Below are 21245 nucleotides of genomic sequence, written 5' to 3'. Positions count from 1 at the left end.
GGCGAAGTTACAGTTTGCAGGCGAAGTTGCCCAGCTTCGCCTCTGTTCAATCTTAATCCCCCAAAATCATCATCGTTTTACTGAGAAATCCATGGGTATGGTATTTGACTAACCCGCGATCATTCCTATGGTCGTTTTTGGATAAGGTTTGACTCGAAAACACGTAAAGTTTGGACCTTTAATTTCATGAACGTTCAATACAAGTGTTAAGGGTTCATGTTTCCATTTTCGGGTTCTTTACACTTATTTTTACTATCAAGTTTACAACTTTATTTTTCGTTTATACTTGATCTTTTCTCGTTCTAAGTTTCAAGACTAAAAGTGTATAAAAATGTAAACTTTAAAGGTAAGACGGCTTACCTTTATACGTTCTTCGGTCTCGTTTTGCTTGCTTAAAGGCTCTAGATCTTGTATCTATCTTGAATCGCGTGTGCTTGCTCGGACCTCACCTCTTTTTCTCTCGGTCGAAATATGGTGGTGTGTGTTTTTGAGCGTGTAGAGATTTGGATGGATATAAATGAGGGTTTAGGGTTTTAGGTTGGTTTAAGAGGGTATTTATACCCCTTGAAGCCCATGGACCTAAGGTCCATTCTCATTTAACCCATCTTAATTAATCTAAGTCCATGATCCGTTCTTTACTCGATATTAATTTAATTAATAACGCGAAATCACTAAACGTAACTTTCTTTATTTAACATTATAATATTTAGGATGTTACATCAGGAAGAAGACTTCTCATACAATAGTAGTTCTGACCACCCGACTTAAATACTGAAGAAATGTTACATTTATTGATATATTTATCAATTTACAACCCATATAAGGAAAAGAAAACATTAAATTATAATGACGGATGTTCTTCAATAATTATGTTTTTCTGAGCTACACCATGATAACAACATAAAAAAATAAATGGGGGTTTCTCGAATTGTCATAATGACAACATAAAAAATACCTGTTAAGCCATTCAATTTTGTGAAATTTTTCTTAATTTGAGCATAGTTTTACATGACATGTTTCCCATAAAACATTTTGATCACCATTGAAGGAAAGGTTAATGCTGACACAAATATTTCAAATTTAATAAAAGTTAGAAGCATTGATATGCATGAGGGTGACATGTCGGGAGTGCTCACTATCTTTTCTTTAATTTTAATAGTCGAGGAAAAAAATAGTCAATTTGCCAAATTCCGAACATTTTGATATTTCCAAATATGTCAATGAAAATAAATTTGAAACCCGAATCATGTTTAAAATTCTAAATTTCACCCGCTTGACATTTTTAAGTCAACACTTTAAACCCGTAACAAATCTGACGATAAATCTATTTGTATTCTCAAACTTTTAAAAATACTCAGATTTCTCATTTTGACCCGCAACAAATTTTGACACAAATGTATTTAACCTTTATCAAACAATCTATTTTCCCACTTTTGACTGTATAAATCAAATTTAAGTTTCACAAAACCCGAAACAATCGTTCATAAAAAATCAAGAAATTAAATATGATAAACTTTGTTACATATGAAAGTGATTGGTATATATTACTAAATAACCAAAAAAATATATAGGCTACTAAATTAACCGAAAAAATAAATTGATAGATTTAAAACATATATTTATTATTTATAAATTTATATGACACATGTATAGATATAATATAAATAGAATTCAAAAGGAAAGTAAATATGACATATATTAGAGTCAATAAAAATCTGGGTTTTGGAGGGAAAATGTTATGAGGTTTAACCACAAACTGACATGTGGCACAGTTATTTTCGTTTATTAGAATAGGTAGAGGTAGATATCTTGTTTGAGTAGTTGAGTTTGAATTCTCCTCATATAGTTGTTGTTACTCATATTTCATAACGTACGCGTGAGCCCTAGAATGAAATTTGTGACCTCCAAAACAAGAACCTCATATGAGTGGGTAAACCTTCTTGCCTTCGGCGCGCCAATTGGGTTGTACATCATTGGCATGATATAGATTTGTCATTCTTAAATTTAACTCTTATTATTATTATTATTATTATTGTTATTATTGTTATTATTATTATTGTCATTATTATTTCTAAAATACCTTATGAGTTAACAATTTATATTAAAATTACAAGAATTAAAAAAGAGGCTCGTGTGTGCTACATGGGCTGAATATATAATTTTAAATATAAATTTCAATATATATATATATTTATTTATTGAATAACGTTTTTTAATAAAATAAGAGATAATTATAAATTTCAAATATTTATGTATAAATATAAAGTAAATATTAAATTAACAATTTTAAAACACGTATATTTAAGAATGGTAAGCATGCATGACTCGGCATATATATATTTTTTTATTATCTGTCCTTTTGTTTTCATAGGTTGTGGCAAATATTATTATCAGTTATATAAGATAAGTTTAAAAATGGCTATGTTTAATTTAATAATGACAAAACTTGTAGTTTTTTTAATATAAAGTATATAAATTATAATATCAAATCATCTATATATCACTCCAATCATTTTTATGATTAAAATTGAGACAGTGAGGATTTATTTTCCCTCCCTCATCTATATATATCATTCATTCATTTAAGTAAAAAATAACAATGCTTGTTGTGACTAATAAAACTTATTAGAAGATTGATTCAATTTTATGTTATTGTGACTGCTGAAACTTATGAGCAAGGTGATGATGCCGTTTCTCTAATCGATGCATCAAATGCTTTCACATTTATAAACTTGATAAACATCACACGTTTTGATCATATATGACACAATTTATTAGGACATTTGAAAAACGTCTCAAAAAGATCAATTTTTAGTTCTTAAATTTTCATTATTAACTATATAATTTTCTTTTATTTAACTCGTATAAAATTATTGTCTGATGAATTTAACATTTACAAAATATAAAAAAAGAAAAAATATATAAATGCACAGGTAGGTTAAACATTTAAACGTGATAGTTGTTATTGGATAGGAGAATCAATGCCGTACATATAACTTTTTTCTGTTTTTATTTTTGTTATATTTGGAAATGACATTTCATTCCAACATTCTTATTTGTGTCAGAGCATGCATCATTATATCATTCATCATTCATCATTCATCATTCATCATTCATCATTCATCATTCATCATTCATCATTCATCATTCATCATTCATACCGATCATATAATTAATCAATTCTGTAAGAAACTTCACGTCAAATTCAATTTCAGTCTGCAAACGTCCTCCGTATGCTTAATTCGCGATCGAATATGAAAATGTGTGTGTGGGTTGAATCCATAATGTCGGTTAACTGTTCGATAAAACACGTAAATAATGAGACCAAGTTAAATACATATATAAAAATGACGTATTTACTCATAATATTTATGAGAAAGTTTCAGTTAGTTGGTTTGGAGATAATATATATTGATTTCACATGGTCATGACTATATGTTTTGTTATGTGGGCATGTATCTGCCAACTGTTTGATAAAATTGTCAAAATGGTTGCTAAAAAGTCATTGATTTACTCAATGTGACAAGAAAATTAAGGTATTTATGATAAACTTGTAGTTAGTTGGTGGAGATATTGCCTTCACATGCATGCTAACTAAGATGAACACACATCATACATGTGGTGTAGTTGAGAGCTCATTCAATGTGCTGGTATAGTGTATACTTTCTTCACCAGTCGCCATGCTCTATGGTGGGTCCCATGGCTTCATGTGAGGTTATTTACTTCCCTATAGGTGAGCCAACTAACATAACTCATGAGCTTCACTTATATATATGCAAGTAGAATCTAGTTCAAGTACTCATTCCAACACCAAGTTCTTGTTATGTTCTTCTCTTTGAGTTTTTAAGCTTTTCTTTTTAACGGCTCGCAATGATGCGCGGTTTTCTTATTGGGTTTTTGTTGGTTGGGAGTTTTTATTATGGCAATGCCAATAGTGTTGAGGTAGTTGGATTTGGAGAATGTGCTGATTGCAAGGAGAATAATATCAAGACAAGCCAGGCATTGTCAGGTACTATGATTTACTTTTGTCTCTTGTAATAATGAAACATATCTAGTTCAATGCAAGTAATTGTAGTCTTATATCTTGACTATGGTAAACCATTTTCAGGGTTAAAAGTGACCATTGACTGTAAGCTTGAAGATGGTAAGTTCCAAACAAGAGGTGTTGGAAAGCTTAATGAGGAAGGAGAATTCAAGGTAGATCTTCCTCAAGAAATCTTGAAAGATGGAAAGTTGAGTGAAGAATGTTATGTGCAACTCCACAATGCTGCAAATGCACCTTGTGCATTTCACAATGGGTTAGAAGCCTCTAAGATCACTTTCGTATCAAAGTCAGACAAAAAACACACTTTTGGACCGACTGGGAAACTCAAATTCTCGTCGGCAATCTGCTCTTCCGCCACCTTTTTGCCGCCGTTACCTAAAGACCACCCTTGGTTAAAGAAGTTTCACCACATTTTCAAACACCCACCCATTGTTCTCCCTCCAATACCATACAAAAAGCCATGTCCGCCGCCAGTTGTTGTAAAGCCAGAGCCCAAGCCAGAACCCAAACCAGAGCCAAAGCCAAAGCCAAAGCCAAAGCCGGAACCCAAGCCAGAGCCGAAACCAAAGCCAACGTAAGCCAAAACCAGAACCCAAGCCGGAGCCAAAGCCAAAGCCAAAGCCAGAGCCCAAGCCATGCCCACCAAAAATCTTGCCACCACCTGTTCCAATTTACAAGCCGAAACCAAAGCCATGTCCCCCAAAAAGCTTGCCACCGCCTGTTCCAATTTACAAGCCGCATCCAAAAATCTTGCCACCGCCTGTTCCAATTTACAAACCGCATCCTAAAATCTTGCCACCACCTGTTCCAATCTACAAGCCGCATCCTAAAATCTTGCCACCACCTGTTCCAATTTACAAGCCGCATCCAAAAATCTTGCCACCAATCCCACCATTCTATAAAAAACCATGCCCACCATTTTCACTCCCTAAGCTTCCTCCTCTACCCACCCTTCCTCCAAAATGGAAGCATCATCCCCTCATACCCATTCCACCACACCCTTAAACTTTCCATCCAAAGTGTTTCAATTTCCTGAGTCGACTCGTGTAGGATTATTCGAGTACCCTTTAATGTTTCATGAAAGTAATAAAAATATATGAAAGTAGATCGACAGATGTGTTGCGATTCGCCAAGGATGAGAGGCCTCGATCTTTTGTTTATGATGTTAAGATTTGGTGTGTGAATTTGATGGAATCTGTAAATGTTCAAGGTTTGATTTGTTTTTGTGGCAACTTGAACTGTTTTACTCGTTGTGTATCTTTATATTTATGATTATTATGATTATATTTGCATGTACTTGTTGAAATAAAAGAAGTCTTTGTTGTTCTCATAAGTCTTGTATCGTGGGTTTCGTTTATTTGCATCACCCATGTGTTTTTATATTTAATTGCTTTTCTACACCATGGGATTTTTGTTGTATAATTTATTTTTATTTTTATGTTTGTTTCTAGACTATAAAAATTATTAAATTATGAAAAGTAATTATCGACCAACTAACTTTCTAAAAATGGTATCAACATAACTTTAGAACGTATTTTTGCTCTATAACCAAACTGAAAATAAACTAGAAATGATTTTTATTTAATTGTATTATTGTTATTATTCTTATTATAAGCATTATAATAAGTATTGCATGTCATGAGGGTTGCTTGATATGTTGGTTTTATAGCTTAACTTCACCAATATGGTCATCAAATGTTAGCGAAAATCGATGAAAAGTATATTGGTTTTTATTTATCTCAACTATCATTCTTTTTTGTTGTCAGCCTCAACGAATGAATTGGGTGTTGACGATCCCATAACGCATTGTTCTCAACGGGCCGCGACTAAAAAAATCCTAACGTTGTTAGTTTGATGTTGCCGTAAAAACGCTTTTTGCAGAAAAAGTCACAGTTTTTGCCGAAACCTAAACATCACCATTCACCGCCACCACCACCAACTGACTCACCACCAACCAACCACCAACACTTAAGCACCACAAACCGATTCAATTATTTTTCCAGGGTTTCGACGACCTCAATAGTTGAGGCTTTTAACTGAAAAAGGTTCCCAAACGTCCTCAATAATTGTGGCTTTAATTCGTGTAATACACATGTTCCGGCTAAATTAATATGTTAAAGATAGGAATTTTGAATTACTTGCTCAAATATTTACTTTTAATATTCAAAAGTTTTATTTAGATTGTACGTTGTGGTGAGCTAACCAGGGTGCGATCCCTTGCTCGATGCCACACTGGTAGCGAAGACCACAACATTCTCTCGTGAACGAGGGCGCGATCGACATCAGGTGAGTGAGGTAGCGCCAACTGAAGGGGATTTGGAAGCGTGGATGTTCTTGGAATATGTTCCAGCTTGTCAAGAAATGCAAAATGGTTGTATTTGGAGAAGGATGAAGAACATGGTCATACGTTTGATATTGGAATGTTTTAAGTTTAGGGGAAAATGAATGTGACATAGATCTAATGACTTAGATTTGTTCTCAAAAGATAAATGGGCCAGACAGCCCAGACCCACTAAGAAATAGACGGTGAACCCAATGGGTATGCAAAAATACCAAAATTAAAGACTTCATACTAAATAAATGGACTGTGTGGTTTGAAAAAAATAACATTGATAATAATACAAACGCTATATATAAAGGATGTTTTATATAATAAAATATTAAATGGGAAAATATTTAGTTTACAAATTAGAAAGAAAAAAAATACAAAACAAAAAATCGCTGAAGCACCGGCTAACCTGAACCACAACTGGCTTAGGTGGCTTCAACATGAGCTTTGTCCAGTGTACAATTAACTTTTAGTCAACGTTAGATGACACAATATTAGAGGATTATCTAGGGTTGAGTTTCAACGACAACGTACGTTCTTATTTACACAATGGAATTTTGAATTTCGTACACAAATATTTACTTTTTATATCCAAAATTTTTATAAATTTACGAAAAGTGTACTTTATACACGTTTTTACATACAACACCCTACGACTTTCACTTAGTTGCACAGTTAAACTCACAACTTTTTTATAAAGTAACTCTCAAGTTCTATTAATTACACAATTAACCTAAACTTTGTAATAAGATAATCCCCAACCGTATTACGTAACACAAACAACCCCACAAGTTTTTTAAATATGTACAAAATCGATACATTAACGAATCGAACCCATACCAACCGGGTCCATGCCCCATCCCTCGCCGCAACACGCATTGCATCATTGTCGCAACACAAACCGATTCTAACCGTGTCTCCGCCGACCGTCGCAACACAGGTTTCACCGATACGAACGACTTCCCGCCGCAAATTAAGCAAACAATTCCACTCAACGAAACACCCGTTAAAAATATTCATTACTAGCCTTTGTAGGAGGAAATCATAATATTATTAAGGGCCATTGTTGAAGCAAAACCATAATAAGCACAAAAGCGCGGGCTATCCACCGCACAAACCCTCTCAAAACCCCAAACTTCAGCGCTAGGGTTTGTTTCTTCACGTCATTCCATTCGTTAATCGAGCTTCAAGCTACCTCCAATGGCGACGACCAAGTCCGTCGAAGCCTCATTATGGTGGGACCCCTTCACAGACCTACTCACAGATCTCGAGAACCTTCCTCCGTCATCCGAACTCCCAATTTCTCTGGTAAATTTCGCTTATTATTTTCAAATTTCAGTTTATTGTAATCTCCGTACTTCGTTTCAATTGATCGAGTTGAATGTGTGTGTTTCAGGCGAATAAGTTGAAGGAAAACCGCTTGTGGTTATTGAACTCTGTATCGATGTTTAAGCTGCCTAATCAGAAGTCCAAAGAGGCGTTGGATTCTCAACACGTTCAAATTGGCGAACACTGGTTGACCGTGCAGGCCGAGTTTAAAGAGCTGGCACTGAAGATTAGTTCCTCATTGGTCAGTTTAGCTGATACATTTTGTTAATTGTTTTTCTTTAGTTAACCTAGTTATGATTATTCTACATTGCTATTGTGAATTACTGAATTTATGTTATACAATTGATTAGATGACATATTAGATTGTGCTGAAATAAAAATGAAACATATCAGAAAAAAAAAACATGGCTCTGTTATGATCTAAATCAAATATGAATATGCAAAGTTCTAGTGATAGTATTATGTGCAACCAAGATGATAGTATTATGTGCAATCAAGATGCTTGTGCATTACTCACATGTATCCTTACGTAATAACCTTGGGCTACACAGGTCAAACATATGTCTTTTAAGGTTTTAAGTTTTACTTCAATGTCCTTTTAGCCATTAGGACTTAGGAGTATTTGTGTTGAAAATTGCACTAGAACTATAATTGTGCTGGTTTTATGAATATTTGGATGAATTATATATCTGGTTTGGGTTTCTAAACAAATAAAGGATTAATGATACATGTTATCTTTTAAGTCGTCTTATAGGACTTTATACTTCACAACTGTCATTGTAATGTTAGAATCTGATAAGAAAGTTATATGAACTTGTATATGCTGTAGGGTTTGGATGAGGTGCAATCTTATATACTCGTTGAAAGGTCATGTGAAGGTGACACGTCTGATATTGCAGCTCTCGAGCCACTTCATTTGGTTAGTTTTTTATTCTTCTTCATGTTATATTTGAACTACCAAGTCAGGAACATGCACATAGAAAGGTAGTAAACTTTGGCATAGTATGGTTGTAGCCTTGTAGGAGTTTAGGGAATAACTTACATCCCTTATTGAGCAATGCATGACAGCCACTAAATTTTGGCATTTTTGTTTATCAAACGATGTTGTTAGATAGAGGGGATGTGCATATCTTCATCACTTGACATTTTAATATGTAGAATTAAAATGGTGAGTTTGCTGTTACTGTTTCGTGTTTCTATATATCTTCTCATTTGGATTTTTAATGGGTAATAAGATAGCACTTTAAAGGAATTTTTTAAATGGTGGTACTGGTGCTTCACTAGGTACATGTGTGCACTCCTGTATTTTTAATTTTGTAAGTTAGGGTATAACAATTCAAAGAATTCAAATCAAACCTTAAGGCTTTGATATTTACTTGTACTACCCAGAAGTGGTCACAACGTCCTATCCAAAATGTGCTTTGCTTGCTCTATAGTTTTTTTGGGTGAACACATAATAACCAACGAAGGGTTACCTTGCATACATAGAGTATATTAGCTGGGTCTACACTGATTATGATGCCAACTCAGTTATAACTTACTTCTTTCTTTTGCAATCCTCAAGTTGGGGATTCAAATAATTAGATAACAATCTTCATAAACTGGCAACAAAACAAACACTGTGAATATGCTTGTAGATGCTGTCTGCAATGCTAATAGAAGCAAACATTTAGGAAACCTTTCCTATCTTGTTTAAGTAGTTTGCAAAAAAATAGTTAACATGATCAATGACTCAAGCAGCTTTATCTAAAGTAACAATTTGACTTTGATATGCCTGATTTTTCAAATTTTTTATCCATTGCCCAGAATGTCATGATTCAATATTACATTGAGCGACAATGTGTGTTGAAGTGTATCCGCCATCTTCTAATGCTATCATGTAAGTCCATAATCCCCGTTTTTATTAATTCTTTATTTATTCACTTAAATACATTTAAGCATATTATTGAACTATTTATTTTTGTATACTGTCTTGTATCCGTTATACATAAATCATTTGGGTGAATTTTTTTTATTTCTATTTACCTGTTTCTGATTCTAAGACATGACAGGTAGTATTTTATGTTATACATTGTTTTTTATGATCACCTTGTTGTTCAGTGTATGTTGAAGATGGCTCAAAAGCAGATTCTTCTGTGCGGGAGATGGTGCTGAAGCTGATTTCTGATGGGTTGGAAATCAAATTATTGTCTGTTATCGAGAGTCTATTGTCTGCTAGTTATCCTGAAACCATGGTAAATTTATACTTTTCTGGTTTGTTTGTTTCTCTCATTGATGTCTTTTTATATGGATCTTTCATAGTTAATATACAGAAGTTAGTCAGTTAGACGAGACACAGTTTTAGAAAGGTGCAGTTAATACAGTACAAATAGTTAGATGCTAGTTTTGTCTCTATATCATCCATCCTATAAAAAATGTGTAAACTAGACAAGGCATCAGTTTTAGGCATGTGCAATTGATACATTATAAATGGTTAGATGCTAGTTTTACCCTATGAAACAATACAGTTTATAGGAACATGCAGTTAATGCAGTTTATTGATGAAGTATAAATGGGAATTTGTTTTGGGGCAGAGGAAGTAATTTTTTTTGTGTGTTTTTCAGGAGGTTGATGTGTTCACTTTATGGGCTGAAGAGATGCTAATTGAAGACAATTTGATTCTGGATATTCTTTTTCTTGCTTATTATGAATCATTTTGTACATGTGATGGTAAACAGTGGAAGAGTTTGTGTTTGCTTTATGAGGTATATTTTCTATCTACATCTACTGCTTTTTGATACTTTTTTTGTATGGTACGTAACTCGAGGTTTTTTTAATGCAGAGGATGATATCTGGATCTTGTAACTTTGGCAAACTGGCGATATCAACTGAAGCTGTGAAATCTATATATCATGCTAGAGTACAACTGCTACTTATTCTAATAGAAACTCTTTACCTTGAAAATATTCTTCAAATGGTCCATGATGAGACCCCTTTCAGGTTCAAACTTTTTAACCCTGGTTCAATTCTAAAAGCACATAATGCTTAGTATGTTGAGATGTTGTGCTATTGTTGTACCATGTGATGCGTGTCTAGCAACAACGGATTATGCAAGTTTAAATCTATGAAGTAATTAAATACTATTAGTAGTTTTAAATTGAATCAACGTTCTCATTTTGTCAATTAAGCTAACATAAAAACCAGAGTCAAATAACTATGAATCCCGAATCTGTACTTGTTTACATAGAACCTCACCTAACTTCTACCCATGAGAGACTAACTCAGAGGTCTCATGTTGCTAGTCCTTGCAAATCAGACAGAAAATGCTTAATATATTAATTACACCGAACGGCCTTTTTTGCCAGGGCAAATACCATAAAAAACCAACATGCTTTCTGTTTTTCTTTTCTCGTAAAAGTTTCTTCACAATTTTTCGCACATAGAAAACCTACTTTTTATTTTTTCTGTAAAAGTCCCTTAACATTATTTTGCACATAAAAGTCTCTCCACATGTTAGACGTGAACAAATTTGTGATTTTTAAACTTTTTATACGGATGTAGATAAGTCAAACCCGAGCTTGACTAGACTCTAGCTTGGTTTGTTTTGACTTTGGAGTGCTTGAGCTCGAGCTTGGCTCTTTTCGAGCTCTTTTTCTAAAGCTTGAGTTCGGCTTGTTTTGAGCTCTTTTTCTAAAGGTTCGAGCTCAGCTCATGAGTCGTATTTTCAAGCTCGAGTTTGAGCTCATAACGGGTTCAACTTGTTAAAAGTTTATCAACGAATGCTTTTTATCATTAATATAATGTAGTTTGGAATTAAATGTTTTCGAGCCGGGGGTCTCACCGGAAGCAGCCTCTCTATCCCTATGGGGTAGAGGTAAGGCTGCCTACATCTTACCCTCCTCAGACCCTACCATAGCTTTGCTATTGGTGGGATATACTGAGTACGATGATGATGATGAATTAAATGTTTTCATGATTTCATCCAATCGTTATATTACACACACACACACATATATATATGTGTATATATATATATATTTCATATTTAACATGTTAAGGGACTTTTATGATAAAACAAAAGGTATGTTGGTTTTTTATGTGCAAAAAATTAATAAGGTACTTGTACGAGAAAAAAAAACAGAAAGGATATTGGTTTTTAGTTATGGTATTTGTCCTTTATGCAGTTACTCATGTGATTTGGATTAACTATCAATAAACCTAATTTCAAGCAGAAGTTCTCTTGTCATGGTACAATCTACTGTTTTTAATATTAATGAGTCTCTGTTGCATTATAGATCCTATATCTATTCACTACTCACAATAGAAGTGATTTAACCTTAAAAGAGTCATTACCCAAACACATGCAAGCGACATCAACAATCAAATCCAATTTGAGTTAACCTAGAAAAAGTCATAACTTTAGTACACAAGGGTTTGTATCATCAAAGCAAGTAGTAACAAGGATCTACTGTGATAAACATGGAATCAAGAAAACAAAACGAGCTACTACATTGTTCGTTAGTTTCATCATCTGACGTAGGTCTATACTTGTACGCAAATATGAAGCTATTAAGTATCAAATTCGACATTACCATCAATAAAAATGTCTAAACTGCAGGGTTATTGTTTTTAAAAAAATGTATAATTTAGAGCATATCAACATGCTGATATTTTAAAATATTTCTACTAGAATTGTGTTTCTATGTATATTCAGTTGTTTAAAAAGTTCATGTTGAAATTCATTGCAGTCAGGGAAGTATTTCTTTTGCTTTAAGTGATATTCAAGAAGTGGATGCAATTATTTCTAGTCTTGACCCATTTGAGATGAAAGAAGCAGGCCCGTTAATTTTGGCCTGGGCAGTGTTTCTATGTCTCATTTCATCTCTTCCAGAAAAACCAGAGAATAATATTATTATGGTACGCCAACTGTTTTCAGTTGTTCTTTTATCCACAATGATTGCAGGAAACCGTAATCATACTTTCGTTTCATATTACAGGAAGCCGATCATGTGGGTTATGTTCGCCAAGCCATTAACGCTGCATCATTAAATTATTTTGATGAATTTCTTCACAGTGATCTCCTGAAGGATTCAGAGGTGGGGCATTCTCCCATTTTTCTTATTGTCTCTACTTAAGTTCTTATACTAATTAACATCATGTAAATTAATAAAAACTTACAATGCCGTTTTTGTTAGGGTCCAATTGCGAGTTCTCGTAGTGTTTTGAGGACATTCATTTCTGCTTTCATCGCATCCTATGAGATCAGTCTTCAGGTAAATGATTTCATTTGCATTGCATTCAGTTAATTAACAAAGATGCTGTAGTTTGTGTTGCGCATTTTTTATATTCACAGTGACTTCTTTGTTGCAGTTAGAGGATAATAATCTCAAACTGATATTGAATATTCTTGAAGAAATCTATCGAGGAGAGGTTTGGCTAGTAACCCCTTTTGTGGTTTATGATTCATTATTCCATTTTATTGCAAGTTTATTTGACTTGGTTGACTTTAATGATACAGGAATCTCTTTGTGTTCAGTTTTGGGACCGAGACAGTTTCATAGACAGTCCTATTCGTTGTCTGCTTTATAACTTAGAAGGTGAATTCCCGTTCAGGACTGTGGAACTTATTAGCTTATTATCAGCTCTCTCTGAAGGAGCGTGGCCTGCAGAATGTGTGTGAGTACCCAAATGGCCCTTTTTGGTTTATTTAGAATATGATCGTTTTCATATACATGTTATGTCTTTTTAAACTATGAACAGGTATAATTTTCTTGATAAATCTGTTGGGTTGTCTACTTTGGTTGAGTTAAGAGGCGACCTTGGGATTGATAATAACTCAAGAATTGTTGAGACTCGATTGCCACTGGGTGTTCCTGGATTTGAAGGTCTTCAGATACCAAGGGATACACGAGGTCATGTGTTAAAGTTTGTAGATGATAACACTGCCCTTGTTCGTTGGGAGGTAAATTTTGATTAGTTTGCTCACTTTTTAGTAATTGGCTATATATACTGTATTGTTACTTGGTGTATGCTTACTTTTGCATTATTTTATATGAAGTACACTCAATCTGGAGTTCTAGTGCTGCTTTTGCGTGTGGCACAAGAAATGTATCCTGATGGTTCTAAAGAAGTACTTGTTATCCTTGATTTGATCAGCCGACTTGTCACTTTTAACAAGGTAAGCTATACGGTAGTCTTCTTTAACTTTAAACTTATCTTTATCTTAATTTGCCAAAATATGGCCCAAAAAACTTCTGCAGTTTCTTGAAAACATTGTAGCCAATACCAAAGCTAGAAACAAAGTATTTCAAGAATGTTTTATTTAAATAGATCAGATATAAAACAAAGTTTGTTCTAAATGTTGTAATTGAGAGTATATTTGGTATCACTCTTGGTTGATTGTTTTGACATTAAGATCGATAACCTTATTGGCTATTGGCATGTAGAATTTGTTTAATACATTTATACTTTAGTTGAGATTTTGAGTAACAATTTGCAAAACCGCTATATATACAAGCATTGTGCAAGCTTCTAGTAGTCTAAAAGTACTTTTACAGTGAGCTCGCGTGTTTTATGTACAGGCTGTGTGTCATTCTCTGTCAAGTATTGGTGATACATTTCATGGCGAAGATATTAGGTACATAAACAAACTTTCCTTCTCATATTTTTTTCTTGTTGTCTAATTAGATTTGACTTGTCATCTATAAGGTAATATCTCGTGTTACGTTATTTTTTAATAAAGGTTAAATGTGGCCGAGATAATATGCACTTTGATCAAGAATCTTTCTTCTAACATTAGTGGAGCATTAATGATGTCAAGATGTGTTAACATTCTAGCTATGATGTTAAACTGGTAAGATTTCCAATTCTTTTCTGTTCATTGGTACTTATTAGGTCTTAATTTTTGTTATCATTATTATATTGTAGCTCCCCATCTCATGTCACTCCAACTATTCTGAAGACCAATATTTTTGATGTTTCTTTAAGGACGAATTTTTTTAACAATGGCCCTGATGGAGTATCAAGGTGTGTTTAGTACTTTAGTTAAGATGTTCTCATGTGTTTCACCCATTATATTGGATAATATTAAACCTGCTTTATGTTGGACTTTACATGTGATGCGTTTTTTTTGATCCAGTGGCTCCTGGTTGCTTTCTGGAAGACTTGCTAAATTACTAGTTATCGACTGTGAGCATAATGACAGTTCATGCACACTTGCAGTATCAGGCATGCTACATGACCTTAGTCAAACAGTTACCGTTTCGTTTTGACTTTTCAGTTTTCTTTATTGTTAAAAAAATGAATTTTACAGTGTTGGAGTTCACCATTCAGTTTTTGGAGAGGGGGATAGAAAATGACTTCTTATTGGCTCTTACCGTTTTCTGCATCCAGTATATTCTTTTAAATCATGAATATTGGAAATACAAAGCGAAACAATCTCGTTGGAAGGTGACATTGAAGGTATTTCTGATGGATCGGCACGTTTTAAGAAATTACTAACAAGCTTCTTAAATTGCTCATTTCATTACACATTAAGGCAATTATTGATTATTCTTTTAGGTGCTTGACTTTTTGAAGACATGCATTGTGTCGATCCCACATTTTCCAAAAACGGGAGAGGTTGCTCGTGACTTATTGCTATCTGATTCTTCAGTTCACAATGCTCTTTTTCGCATCGTTTGTATAACGACACCAACACTAGAGGTTTGCTTTGATTTCTCTTTGTACCCCATTTGTTGACTTCTGGTCAAAGATTATAATCTCGCCAACTTCTCGCAGAAACTTTATGTCAGCCGCATGTATGATCTAACAGAAATTGAAGGATTACAGCTAGCAATTTCCTCCGTATTGGATATTTTCAGCTTGATTTCTGATATTTTTAAGGTCCATTTGAATATATTGTTTTAATTTATAGTTACTTTCTAGTAAATAATGCGAGTATAAACTGATGTTCAGTCTTACTTTATTTCTAGGATACTTCACCTGGCTACCAAGTTTTTCATCAAGCAGTGATGTCATCTTCAACCAAACCAATTCCTGTGGTTACAGCTATCATTTCTCTTATATCATTCTTTAGAAATCCTGTAAGGGAGTACAAATATACAATGTATTAAAAATATTAAACAGTTAGTTTTCTTAGTTTAATTTTTTAAAGTTAACTTTATAAACAGAAGATCCAATTGGGTGCTGTGAGTGCTCTCTCTATGTTACTCTTGACAGCTGATGAGTTACAACCATACTTATCTGGAAATGCATGCTTTGGCCTGGATGAAAAACAGGTAAAAACACATTTATATTTTTCACCAGTTGGTTATTTATATTATTTATACCCATTCTAACTCTTGTATGCATGATTTATCAGATTGCAGATTTTAGGAATTCTATTATTATGATAATAAGCGACCGATCTTTTTCACATGAAGATCTCATTGTCAATATGTTTAAGATGCTTGCTTCAGCAGCATATTACCAGGTCTGCATTATTTATTTATTTGTTTGTTGAATTTGTGAAAGAATCGATCAATAAGTTAGTTAATGTGATTGTTCACTGTGCAGCCTGCTTTTTTTGTAGCACTAGTTGACTTAAAGGATAGTACAACTGAAGATAATTCTGTCTCTGTGGAAGCCAAGGGAGAAACTATACTTGATTCTCTTTGTTTGTATGTTGAAAAATCCCCTGAAATGATAAAAAGGTATTACTTTTAATTATTCTGATACTTAACAGTCCCATTTCTAAAAACTTATTTTTATTTTATCACCAGCCATCCCAAAATACTGCTGAATTTTTTGGACTTGTTGATGGCATTATGGCAAGGAGCATCCCAGTTCATTAATATTCTGGACCATTTGAAGAAGCCGGGAATTTTTTTTAAGAAGTTGTCTAGCTGTATTGAAGATCAGCATTTTTTGAGTTCAGACTCGTTAATCTCATCATACAGATATCAATGTCAGTCTGACATTGTGCAAATCATGTCCCTTGAGATGTTTTTGCAAAACAGGTTATCACACGCTGATATTATAAAAAAAGACATTGCTGGGAAAGCTGGTAATGGTGAAAAGGCGGAAAATGGTCCAAAAGACATACTATCTAGCTGGTGCAAGAACTCGGTTCTGAACAACCTCATAAAGTCATATGTTTACTGTGAATATGTCAATGACAAGTATCTTAAAGGACAGGTATTCCACTTCAGTGTAAATACATTTTCTAAATCATTATGTTAAAACTTGTCTCAGTTATGGTAGGCATTCACACTTTAGTGTAATATCAGTTGGTGATATATTATGTTAAAACTTATCTTAATTATGGAAAATTTGCAGGTTTCTGCTGCTATGTTCTTTGCTCAAGCCTTTTCAAAGTTAAGAAATGGTCACACGGGGAGTTTGTCTGTATCATTAGTTAAGAAAATAAGCATCCTGGGAAAAAAGGTTTGTCCTTTTTCGTGTTTGTTTGGTTTATCATATCTGTCTTGCTGTAGCTGTACACACATGTGTGTGTACAAGGGTCCATTTCATAACTAATTATATGTTGAGAACTGCGAGATCTATATCAACTCTTGTAGTATACATCATCATCGTCGTCGTTGTACTCGGTAAATCCCACCAATAGCAAAGCTATGGGAGGGTCGAGGTTACCTCTACCCCGTAAGAATAGAGAGGCTGCTTCCAGTGAGACCCCCCGGCTCGATAGTAGTTTTGCATCAAACCTTGGACATAAGACACATAACACTCAACCATTGGGACACCTGTTGCTTGGTGCATGTACCTTTGTCTTTCGGCCATCAACGCCACCGCATGATGCCTGATTAACCTTCCGTCACTTTTAACATTATTTTCACGAAATTAGTAAAATAACGGCAAAGTTAGTGCAATTTCACTTTTGCCCACCCGAGCCCCACACATATATACATTATATGCGCGCACCGCAACCAGGGCGATTCAACTCTTGTACTATATATTATATAATTTGACTAAAATTCATGTAGATTTCAATATTTTTAAGATTTATAATTGTATAATTGATAGTATTTTAATTGCATTTACACCATATGCACACACACACACACACAAATATGCACATGTGCGTATTTTTTTGTTCTAAAATTCAGGATAGATTAAATCAAATAAGGACGGGAAGATAAATAAATATTTTTTTTAAATTTTACATTTTCATTGAGGCGAGGTGTGTACGTCATATGCAAGTTCTTGCGGTTCTCAACATACTATTGGTTCTGAAAAGAACACGGCACACACACACACACACACATTGTTGTCAAGTAACAGCTTCTCTTCATATTGCAGTTACTTGATCTACCTGCATTTTCTGAGTTGGTAACTCAATATGGACAACAAGGTTACAGGTACAGTTACTGTCATATCTCTCATTAAGCATGTTTTCTGTGAGTACAGTGTTCTCCAACTGCTTTTAACTGTTTATTTTTGCACTGAAAAGAAACATATTGTACTTTGTTGCATATTTCATTTGACAGCGAAGGGAAGGAGTTAAAGAGTTTAATATTAAGTGAACTATATTACCACATGCATGGAGAATTCGAAGGCCGTAAGTTAGAGCATCAGTTATTTAAACAACTGTTTCAATTCCTTCTAGAATCCACGTTGTTGGAAAGTTACAAGACCAAAGATGTCGGTAACTTGTCAATTCATGATAAGGATGTCTTATTATTCGACCACACTCGTCTAGAAAAGGATTTATGCTTAGACTTATGGGATATTTCAGAATTCAAAGACTCGAAAACAGTTGCACAAACAATGTTGACTTGTTTGAAAGAAGTCAACTCTGTGTTGCTGCTCAGTAGTTGCAAACTTTCTGCTTTGAAGTCATTAGCTACCATGTTGCCTATGTATGATGAAAATGTAAGTCCTCATTTAAAAAAAATAAAATTATTTCATTTTTTTGTAATATTATTTCTTTTGTTTTTTCAAGGTTACAAATGGTGGTGGACTTTCTGAACAACTAATAAGTTCTTGTGTTAAACTCATATGTCAGTCTGTTGACCAAGCCACAGAATCATTGACCTTTGACTTTCTTGCAGCTCAAGTGGAGTTACTTCACAATTTTATCAAATTTGTGAAAAAACAATCTTTACCATCTTCGATACTCGTTATTAAAACCGTGGGGTCCACTTTAAAAACGTTAAAAGACTTGAAAACCCCGTCATCTATTGACCTTAAACCCACAATCAAGCTTTTACTCACACTTCTTCTCTCAACCATTGGATCAATCAACAATGAATCCAAGACATCAGATCTGTATTTAAGGCTTCTACCAATTCTCTGCAACTTCATTGAACCAAATGACTTTTGTACCCTTTCGTTAGCTACAGTCGACTTACTACTGAAGCACATCCAATCACCTACTTTATGGTTCCCCATCCTCCAGAACCATCTGCACGTGCAAACTATTGTTAAAAAGCTTCATGATAAAGCATACCTACCTTCGATTCCCGTGATACTAAAACTTTTTTTGACATTTTCACATGTGAAAGAAGGTGCCGAGATACTAGCTAACACCGGATTCTTCTCGTCTTTAAGGGTATTATTGGAAAACGGAAACGAGTCTGAAAAGGTGGAAACCGAAAATCCTGGCCGTGTATGGGGTCTCGGATCGGCTGTCTTGTCGATGATTATCTACTCATTAAAAGACAGTCATTCGTTTTTTCCCGATATGGTCGATTATGTCATTTCTTGTTTTATATTGGAGAAATCAGATTTAGTTTCTAATTGTTTGACCACACCAAACTTCCCGCCCGATGTTGTTGACCGAAAAAAACGAGCGCGTTCTCATAAAAAACAACTTAGTTTGACCGATCTTATGGAAACGCAACACACCCTCGTGCTAATATGCGTGCTAGCCAAACATTACAACGTGTGGAGCAAAATAATGAAAGAAATGGATCCTCAGTTACGGGAAATGAGTATTCGTTTACTATCTTTTATCAGTAAAGGCCCGCGTTTTGCAGAACACAATCGGGTCGGTTCGTTACTTTGCCATCCAGTTCGTAAAGGGGAGTTTGAGTGGGACAAGAAACCGTCTCTTGTAAACAGCAAAAGCGGTTGGTTTTCTGTTTCTTCTGTTGAAACGTTATCATCATCCACTGCACTTGTAGTGGTTAAAGACACGCCAGGTGGAAACATTGGTGTTCCTCATCAAACAATCTTTTCGGATATGGTCGCAGCTGAGGTTTACAGAATTGCGTTTTATCTTTTAAGTTTTTTGTGTCTGCAAGCTGCCGCTGCTGCTAAACGAGCCGAGGAATTAGGGTTTGTTGATGTGGCTCATTTTCCTGATCTGCCCATGCCTGATATCTTACATGGTTTACAGGTACTCAGTTTACTATCACAACTTGATTTTAGTCGTTGACTTGTAACTAAGGAATTACTACACTTATTATTGATTTGTAAGTTGGCTTTGAGTCAACTCATAATTAGGGGTGTAAACAAGCTGAGCCAAGCCTAAGATCTTCTAAGCTTGAGTTCTACTCATTAAAGTTAGATTGGCTCGAGCATGGCTTGTTTCGAGTCTTATCCTTATTATATGTATTACTATATAATTAAAGTGGTAAATTCAAACCAAACCATTATGTACTTTTTATATTTTATATATATACATATATAGTTTAAAGTTTTGTATTATTTATGACGCCTTCCGGTTAATGAACGAGTAAGGCGACCGGATCGCTCTCTGATCCGGTTTTGTAAACATTGCTTATGAAGTTCAAGTGCGACTGGTTAATAATTTTCAAGCTCGAGCTTGTTTTATTTTGTTATTGACTTGATATTTAATTATTTTATTTACATACAATTGAAACTTTATACACAATAATATGTATCATGTAGTTATACATTTATTACAATAATTAAAAATTATTTGGATCATGTAAATAATGGGCTGGTTAGTCAAACTCGGTATGTGAAGCTCAAGACTTGAATTGGTTTATTAAACTAGCTACAGTTTGTTTTAGCTCATCTCAAGTAGTTCACAAGGGTCGTTTGATAACGGGTTTTTGTTATTCGGAAAACAGGACCAAGGAATTAGTGTTGTCAGGGAGTTATGTGAAACCAACAAGATGACATCAGAAATAAAGAGTGTCTGCGTCTTACTGCTACAAATAGTTGAAAAAAGTTTATATTTGGAATTCTGCGTTTCACAAGTTTGCGGTATAAGACCGGTAATGGGACGGATTGAAGATTTCTCAAAGGAAATCAAATTATTGTTTGCAGGTACTTTATAATTGTTATTATTAATATTATTAGACTTATTATATATGTTTGTGAATTTGAGTTTGAATTGCTATCATGCATGCAGCAACAACAGGGCATGTCTTTCTTGAAGAAACAGTGAAGTCGTTGAAGCAAATAACTTCGTATGTTTACCCGGGATTGTTACAGACCGAAGGGTGCTTGTGATCTAACTTTGAGTTTCGGTCTTATTGATTTGAGGATCATTACTGATCAATGGTGAACGAACCATGTAACTGTTGTAGATTTATTTGAAGGAAGGATATATTATTTATAGATATTATTATAATAGTTGATACTTTGGTA

At 34.2% G+C, this 21245-nt stretch overlaps 1 protein-coding gene and 1 pseudogene across 2 annotated transcripts; both read left to right on the top strand.

Annotated features, from left to right (window-relative positions):
* The first annotated feature begins 3759 nt into the window (after nt 1–3759).
* On the top strand, nt 3760–5378 carry LOC143599463 (uncharacterized; annotated as a pseudogene). Its single transcript, XR_013147292.1, has 2 exons — nt 3760–4009; nt 4109–5378. The product of XR_013147292.1 is annotated as an uncharacterized LOC143599463 (transcript).
* Nucleotides 5379–7440: 2062 nt separating this feature from the next.
* LOC143599462 (uncharacterized) lies at nt 7441–21245 on the top strand. The gene is made up of 32 exons (XM_077077414.1): nt 7441–7682; nt 7771–7944; nt 8533–8622; nt 9510–9582; nt 9804–9937; nt 10307–10447; nt 10525–10682; nt 12431–12599; nt 12680–12778; nt 12878–12955; nt 13053–13112; nt 13201–13358; nt 13443–13644; nt 13741–13860; nt 14264–14319; nt 14425–14535; nt 14610–14708; nt 14821–14909; nt 14995–15143; nt 15243–15386; nt 15462–15566; nt 15656–15766; nt 15854–15961; nt 16045–16155; nt 16239–16375; nt 16445–16859; nt 17001–17108; nt 17982–18040; nt 18170–18554; nt 18625–20022; nt 20723–20921; nt 21007–21245. The coding sequence occupies exons 1-32, from the start codon at nt 7575–7577 to the stop codon at nt 21105–21107; spliced, it is 5649 nt and encodes a 1882-aa protein (XP_076933529.1). The 5' UTR covers nt 7441–7574; the 3' UTR covers nt 21108–21245.

This window comes from Bidens hawaiensis, unplaced genomic scaffold (assembly GCF_021521415.1).
Source record: "Bidens hawaiensis isolate Kalapana, Puna unplaced genomic scaffold, B.hawaiensis_p1.1 tig00052221_1, whole genome shotgun sequence".
Taxonomy (NCBI): domain Eukaryota; kingdom Viridiplantae; phylum Streptophyta; class Magnoliopsida; order Asterales; family Asteraceae; genus Bidens; species Bidens hawaiensis.
This window is presented reverse-complemented; position numbering and strand designations above follow the sequence as displayed.

Excerpts from the sequence above, each read along its gene's own strand:
- LOC143599462 (XM_077077414.1), top strand. The coding sequence starts at position 7,575 with ATGGCGACGACCAAGTCCGTCGAAGCCTCATTATGGTGGGACCCCTTC. Across the intron at positions 7,945-8,532 it reads TGAAGATTAGTTCCTCATTG|GGTTTGGATGAGGTGCAATC; the intron begins GTCAGTTTAGCT and ends TATATGCTGTAG. Across the intron at positions 18,041-18,169 it reads TATGGACAACAAGGTTACAG|CGAAGGGAAGGAGTTAAAGA; the intron begins GTACAGTTACTG and ends TTCATTTGACAG.